This window comes from Aulostomus chinensis, chromosome 21 (assembly GCF_037954235.1).
Source record: "Aulostomus chinensis isolate RoL2024-O1b breed Wild chromosome 21, RoL_Achi_v1.0, whole genome shotgun sequence".
Taxonomy (NCBI): domain Eukaryota; kingdom Metazoa; phylum Chordata; class Actinopteri; order Syngnathiformes; family Aulostomidae; genus Aulostomus; species Aulostomus chinensis.
In genome coordinates this window covers 19,533,612-19,541,836 of record NC_141340.1, presented here as the reverse complement: position 1 = coordinate 19,541,836, position 8,225 = coordinate 19,533,612, and the positions used below count along the sequence as shown (strand labels likewise).

Below are 8,225 nucleotides of genomic sequence, written 5' to 3'. Positions count from 1 at the left end.
CTGCACGGTGGTGCAGTGGTCAGCACTGTGGCCTCACAGCAAGAAGGTTCCGGGTTCGAGTCCCGGCTCGGGCGTGGGATCTTTCTGTGTGGAGTCTCCATGTTCTCCCTGTTCTTGTGTGGGTTCTCTCTGGTACTCCGGCTTCCTCCCACAGTCCAAAGACGTCAATTTGGGGACGAGGCTGATTGATACTCTAAATTGACCTTAGGTGTGATTGTGAGTGTGAATGGTTGTTCGTCTCTGTATGTTGGCCCTGCGATGGACTGGCGACCTCTCCAGGGTGAACCCTGCCTCTTGCCCGTAGATGCTGGGATAGGCTCCAGCCCCCCCCCCGCGACCCTTACTAGTGAGGAATAAGCGGAAGACGACGATGAACGGTGGATTGTTAGGCCAAATACTCTCTGTTGTTTTCTTCCCGCCAATTTACTCGTTCACACTCCAGTCCAGTAGGTGGCAGTGAAGCGTCTGTAGGTTTAACGATAGCCAGCAATCAATGAAACAAGAAGGGAGGAAGTAACCCAATGTGTGACGTCACGGTTGCTACGCGCATTTTTTAATTACAGTAAATGACGTCAAGATACGTCGGTGATCGAAATGTATATATGTCTAAAATCTTCCAACCGTTAAAACACGTGGCTCTCGGTTCATCTGAGAAGCACAGGTTACCCACTGAGCGTCCCAACAGAGAGAAACCTCCTGAAACTACATCCGGACACCCGGCTAGGAGGACAAACACTGTTGGTAAGTCCTGAAATCAAATATTAACACTCAGTAGGACTTTTCTTTAATGATATGCTGTAAATTCAAATAAATATTTAGCTAGAAGAAAGGCGTCTCAGTCTGTAAAAAGTATTTACTCAAGTATTTGTGAATTACAACGAATGTCGTCAGCCACAAGTTGGGAAGTTGAACTTATAACAATGGATCACATTTGATCAATTAATGATGTTTTTGTTCTAACTCAGTTAAGGGATGTAATAAATTATAAATATAAAGCGGCAGGAATGGGAGAAAGCAGAAAACAATAAGACAATTGTACGAAAATGTGAATTTGACAACTAATTTGCAATCTTTTCTGATGTGAATGAATGGAAACTTGCCCTAAAAGCATGTGCTGAGTAGTTTAACTGTACACTCCAAGCAATTATAGGCGTCATTTCCATATGAATGGTACATAAATTAGCCTACGTACATTATTTAAATTGTGACTTACATACACGGGTGGACACTGTGTGTGTGTGTGTGTGTGTGTGTGTGTGTGTCTGTGTGTGTGTGTGTGTGTGTATATATATATATATATATATATATATATATGTATATATATGTGTATATATATGTATATGTATATAAATGTATATGTGTGTATCATCAGGGGTGGGGGCGCGGCGCAGCTTCGCATTGTTGTTTTTTTAATGTTTTACACGGATTTTTATTTCGTTCGTCTTTGAATTTTATTTCTTCATTTTTATTTAATTTATATATATATATATATATATATATATATATATATATATATATATATACACAATACACGAGGTCGAAGAAATAAAATTCAAAGACGAACGAAATAAAAATCCGTGTAAAACATTAAAAAAACAACAATGCGAAGCTGCGCCGCGCCCCCACCCCTGATGATTTGGACCCTCTCACCTACTGAACACACAAATGAAAAGAAGAAGAAGAAGAAACAGCGAAACCATTATTTTCTAAATGGAGGGAGACGAGGTCGAACAAGTAGCGGACGCTCCTTCGTCAAACAAACCGGTTGTGTGGACTTGTTTTGGCTTCCCATGTCAAAGACAAGGCAACGGAGAGACGATGGTGGATTAAACAAAAGCCGTGTGCAAACAATGGGGGTCCACAACACCGTAGACTGCGGCGAGCGCTGCTAGCATGATGGAAGGATAAGAAGCACCTGTTGAAGGCTAAATATTCCAGCTCACTGAGGTCAGACATTCCAGATCTAGACGAGGCTGCAGCCCTGAGGGTTATTGAATATTAGTTTTCCTTTTCGTTTAAGAAGGTAGTTGTCGTCAGTGTTTACAACAACAAAGCACTTTTTTAATTGAATACGTTTGTATTTGCATTGTAGTCTAAACAAGAGAAAAAATACAAACACTTTGTTTTTCAAAGTAAGGAGCATTTAATTTTGTACTGACACAGCAAGAACTTGTATGTCTGCATATTGAGGAAGAAAATAAAGAATATCTGATTTTTGCATTTCTGATTTTTGATTTTCTTTAATCTTTATTTTGTTTCGTGAGCCCTGTCTCTTATTTAGTATTGTTTCGTTTGTTGACTATTTCGTTGCCCTCCTAGTATATACGTGTACATTAATATATATATATATATATGTGTATATATATGTATGTATATATATATATATATGTGTATGTGTGAATATATATATACACACACACACACACACACGTTGTGGTTGGAATAGTTTTTAATTGCTGTTACAGAAGAAGCCTTGTTGTGATTTGAATCTTATGGTTGCAGTTCCTTCAGTAATTTGGTTTTTTTAAAGCTCAAACACAGAGATGTCCTTTAAATGTAGAAAAGTGAAATAGTTAATATTTTCTTATAGTTTAGAGTTCTATTATGATGTTTCCCATTGATCAAACCATCTTCCTGTGAATGCGTTTGACAGGAACCCTCAAACATCTTTGATCGTACCAACATGGACAACAGCAGTGCTGACTCAGTAGGATTATTTGGTGGACTTGAGTGGGAGGACATCGAATCCACTCTCAGGGACATCATTGGGTATGCCCCGGATCCTCCACCTGCATCCCCCCCTGGACCTCCCGAACCTGCTCCAGTGGGTGTTGACACCAACCCTCAGCCAGCAGAAGGTCCAGTCGATGGGAATCAAACCAATGGTGGTTCTGGTTGTTACTATGGCAACAACCTACTTTACCAAAACTACCAGTTCCCCGGTCCAGTGATGGCTCCACCCTTCATGTATGGACCACCAATGTATCCATATGTTATGCTGCCACATCCCCTCAGCGGCCAAGTTCAGGTCAGTGTGTTGACTGTGACGGAAGATGAATTTAAATTATAACATGGTGCATTGTTTGTGTGTGTGTAGCCGGGCTAAATTCCCCCTCCCCCTCTCCCACAGTTCCTGCCCTATCAGTGGCCCAACAACTCCCTGGGTGAAGGCAACCAGGCAGATTCTTCACATCTGGTAAGACACACACACAGACACACACACACACACACACACACACACCATAATTATTGATGTTCTTTTTACGCTTTCTTCTCATGTTCCATGTTTATTGTGATAGTGTCTTTTATGTTTTGCTCATGTAGCATCTTTGTGTGTTTGTGTCCTCAGACCAAAGCTGCCAGCGCTCCTAAAACCAAGTAAGTTCAGACTCAGATTTGACAAAAAGTACTTCAGTAATACTCAGGAAACAAGAACCAGTTTAGCAGTGTTGTCTTGTATTCTGCCTTGATGACATTTGTTTGAAGAAAAACAAATATTTAATTCTCAAATGAACAGCTTGATTCTGTATTTCTATAGAAAGAGGAAGGCTAAGAAGCAGCTGGACCTGCCCTATGTTAAAAAACCCAAAAATGCCTTCATGTTGTTCCTCATGGAACAGAGAGAGAAGATGAAGGCAGAACTCAAGAGCAGGAACAACGCTGCAGTCAACAAGGTCCTGGGACAGAGAGTAAGTGTGCTTGTACTCTTCCACAAGCTTTAGCACTCTTTGGTAGTTGGCATGTGTGTGTTCATTCTGTAACTGTGTGTGTGTGTGTGTGTTTTGTCGTGTTCCAACAGTGGAAAGCACTGACAAAGGAGGAGCAGGCCAAGTATTATAAAAAGGCCAAAGAGGAGAAAGAGCGCCACACCCAGCAGCACCCTGAGTGGTCCTGCGGTGTCAACTACGTACGTTCAACCTGCTCCCTTCCATCGCACCCACACACACATTTCCATGGCGTTACCAAGCTGGTAAAAATTCAGCAGATATCAGATGGAACTTCTTACATGCTTGTTTTTGTGTAGGGACGAAAGAGACGGAAGAGGATGGACAGGGTCACCGAAATCATTGTTATAGGTAAGAACCGATGTTCCCAAACATGTTTTCATGTGAAGTGTGAAGAGACTCAGGAGCAGAAATACTCCTGCATCTAATACTTGACTCAAGTATTCACACTTCATGTAGTTCAAGAATGAGAGTAAGTACCTGTAAATGTGGTGGTCAATGTGTTGCATTTGGAAAGAAATTCAGCAAAGAGATCAAAGGTTCTTCTTTTGGTCTGTTTGAAAAAAAAGTCTTATTTAGAAACAGACTGGGATCATATTTGGCATATTTTGCGGTTAACGGGGGTTAAAAATATGTGGTTGGTGAGTCGAACCTTCATTTTACAGTCAGTTATTAATGTTGACTTGATGCCTTCTTATCGTGCTCTCAGTTTTTAATGCCTTCATAAATGCTTTTGTCATACACGGTCTTTGTGTGTTTGTGTCCTCAGACTGAAGCTGTACCACAGATGACACTGCGCTCTCCTTACGTCAAGGCAGCACATGCCACAAACACACACACACACACACACACAAACACTATTATCTCATGCAGGTAGCAGCCGTCTGTTTCTGTCGATGCAGGAATGGAGTCATGTTGAATCAGTCACCTATAGATGGCAACTCAGCCAACAAAAAATAAGTTTGGAAACATTTGACTCAAGTTAACAAGAATTCCAAAAAAAAAATACTTTACGAAAATATTTTCTTGGTGCCTTAAAGATGTATTGAAGTATAACACTTGGGTGAATGTTCTCAGCAACGCCGTTCCAGTTTGATTCAACAGACGCCGCCAAAGGAGCCAGCTCCACCGCCGCAGCACGTATGTACCTCTCTTTTTCCTCACTTCTTTTGTTGTACATGCGCCTTGATGATGTAAACATTTCTGGCCCATGTCACTCTTATTTCTGCATAGTCAAGTAATGTGATGTCACTGTATTAAAACTGTAAAATATTATGTATGACTAATTTGGAAGAAAAAGTAAAAAAATAATTTTAGTATGTATATGTATATATATTTATATAATATAAATATAATATAAATAAAATATATTCATCTAATTATTAACAATTTATATTTTTATTCAATTTATATTTTTATTTATATATGTATATGTATATATATATAATATAATATAAATAAAATGTATTCATCTAATTATTAACAATTTTTATATATATAAATAAAAATTGTTGATGATTGGATGAATACATTTTATTTCCTCATTTTTTTGTATTGTTGAGGTTTCGTTTCCTGCAGTCCAACAGCATTTCAATCAAACATGCAGCTTTCAAAAAACCCAAACATACAAGGCCAATTCTAAGATGACCCTCGTTGATTTCTTCCACCTCCTTCATAATAGAACACACTACCACTCATGTGCTGTTGCTACTGCAGGTTTTGCTTTCCCTTCCATGTCGTGTCAAAAAGCAAAAACAGACACTGGTCATGGTGCTCCTGGTTTACTGGGATGGGGTTCGATTCCCTACAGTGTCCTGCTGGCTGTTTGGCATTGACGTGAAAGGGTGCAGCTTCCCCTTCATCATTGTACCGACTGTTACTGACTCCCACAACATCGGCTGAGGTTTTCCACACTTACCAATATCTACAAATTTGATCAGGTTAAAACTTTATAACTTTTATAACTAACAATTTTTATATCTCAACCAGTAGGTCCAGCAATAAAACTCGCAAGGCACCACATTCACCAGTAGCAATACTGGTGAATCCCATTCTCTGATGCTATATGTGATTGTGAGAAAAGACCTGATGAAATATCCAGCATTAGAGTTTGCATCCATCATCTCAAATTTGCAGGAAATGATGGTATACTTGTGGCTCACAACAAGCCCAACATTTAATGCAAATTCAGGCAATCCCCGCGAATTCTGCACGCCAAGCGATTTCATCCAATCACTTGTGATGTCGTTATTTACACTTCCTGTTTCTACTGGCGAACGCGCTAACTTGTATAAGAAGGAAATATGTCGCATTTGCCTATGATCAGCACCGCTCAGGGCCGAGCTCTCTACATGAAAGTGGTGGTAAATTGTTTTGTTCCCCCTGCATGAACATTGTGGTTGAACCCCAACAGAAGTCATCAATTTTTCCCTGCAGCATTTTATATTTTTTTTTCATGAATGCTCAAAACACAGAGTTCAAATCAATCAGCTGCATACACAAATATTAGGGTGTTTTGTGAGGAGGGAGGGCTCAGAATTGATAAGGTGTTTTACTGTAAAGGTTGTAAAAGAGCGACACATCCTTGTTCATGCATCTGTGGAATGCCAAAGTTCCACTGGGACACAAGGATGAGGTGGTCCAAAGTGAAAGTCAACTCACATGCGTGGACTTTATGTCTGATTCTTTTGAATGTCATATTTTATTGTATAAACACCTTGGTGCTTGTATTTTTTTTTTGTTTTAAATTTAGCTCTAATGTCCATTGGGACTCAAGGAGGAACCGAAACGCTATCAGAGGTCAAAGGTCACCGTCACTTGATGATTTTTTTTTGTGTCAAATATAGAACAAACATCCACTGGGACTCAAAGATGAACTTAAAAAAATAAATACGGTGGTCAAAGGTCAAAAACACTCATGACGGGGACACATCCTGAAGGCATACCTCTACACCTGCGATGTAGTATTACAGTATTACTGACTTGCAGGATTTGTATTTTCTTAACATACAGTATAGCCGACAAAATCTTCTAATACAAACATAACTCTCAGCACTTTGAGCAGAAATCAGCAGAGTTAGATTCGCTATTGTCGAATGTAACAAATAAGAGCAACTGTGTTTTAGACATTGCTAAAAAATAGGTTCTTGTGCCTTCTCTGGTTCGTTGTTGTCGCAGAAACGCACAACAAAAAAATGGTTACATGGCCATTTCCTAATTGCCAAGCAGCCACATATGCATGCTGACCTGTACACCTGGGAAACTGCACAACAGCAGCTCCCTGCTGGGTTTCATCAAGAGGTATGGATGAGGTAGGACACAAATTAGCACATGCTCCGTGAAAAACAGGAGGATCCTCGAAATGCCATGACAGATGGTGACCCTTGTCCTTTCTGCCAGTGTCTCTACTCTTACAAAAACTATTGTTGGATTAACAAGACTTGCAACCTCTGATTAAATAAATGTTATGCTGGAAGCGAATGCGGCACGAGTCAATGAGGGGATATTTATCAAGAACTGTGCTCAATTTTTTCAGTGTTGAACAGTCAAATTGTTGCAGCCAAGGGCCATACGGATCTTTTGTGCAGGAATATGAGGGCTAATCATGGAAATACGGGACTCGTGCACGTATTTGAAGTCTTTACTGTTTAGAGGCAAAAAAAAATATTGGAGTATAAAATGGAAAGTGATAGAATAATCACCTCACTTTAGATAGGTAGACTGTGGGAGAGGGTATGACTGATGTATCGAACACTTTGAAACAATGAGTTCATAAAAAGAGATGCACGAGCCGCTGCAAAGTTACAGTGCTGCTTCACCTCTCTGTACTCACTTATCAGAAAAAGTCTGCTCCTGATGGTAATCTGTGACAGGCTACCAAACCGTATTACCTGGCACAAAAAAAAAGAGTGATGTGATGTTCCTGCAGCTTGTAAGGCTGTCAGGCAGGTTGAGTGCTGGACGTTTCCACAGAGCAAGAACGAGCCACACTATGGAAAACATCGGCTGCACACTCACAGGACAGCCTGAAGCTCAGGTTGAAAATTAAGGGGAGAGGAAATGACATGATATACAAGAAAATGTGGTATTCTTGCTAGGTGGCAGGTGTATTGATGTATACAGTATATATATCTGGTTAGAAAACGCTTCCAACCATACATTTTCACTCTAGATAGCCACATCACGAGTGTTCCAGCACCAGACATGGTAAACAAACATCGGCCGGTCAGAAGAGAAAAGCTACCACAATTCTAAAGGCATGTTTACCTGTCCGGGGTCTGTGGTGTCAAAATAAACTGTTCAAGTGTGGCATTTGTTACCTTTTCAACCCTGGTAGAGTGTCACTCATAGCTCCTCCCCCTCGTCGTTTTACAGTGTCATATTCATGTTTGATTAACTTTTTTTTGGTTCATTTCCTGTATTTATCCAGTTTCCTCTCACACCTCTGTACCCGGGTTCCCTTGGACCAAGAGCAGTCCAGTCAAACCCACCAGGGTTCGT

General features: G+C 40.2%; 1 protein-coding gene across 1 annotated transcript; it reads left to right on the top strand.

The window, feature by feature from the left end:
• Window positions 1-655: 655 nt before the first annotated feature.
• On the top strand, window positions 656-4,649 carry LOC147241976 (transcription factor 7-like). The gene is made up of 8 exons (XM_086192067.1): window positions 656-741; window positions 2,654-3,028; window positions 3,131-3,196; window positions 3,350-3,378; window positions 3,539-3,689; window positions 3,800-3,907; window positions 4,025-4,076; window positions 4,495-4,649. The coding sequence occupies exons 2-8, from the start codon at window positions 2,684-2,686 to the stop codon at window positions 4,497-4,499; spliced, it is 756 nt and encodes a 251-aa protein (XP_086048193.1). The 5' UTR covers window positions 656-741; window positions 2,654-2,683; the 3' UTR covers window positions 4,500-4,649.
• Window positions 4,650-8,225: the final 3,576 nt, after the last annotated feature.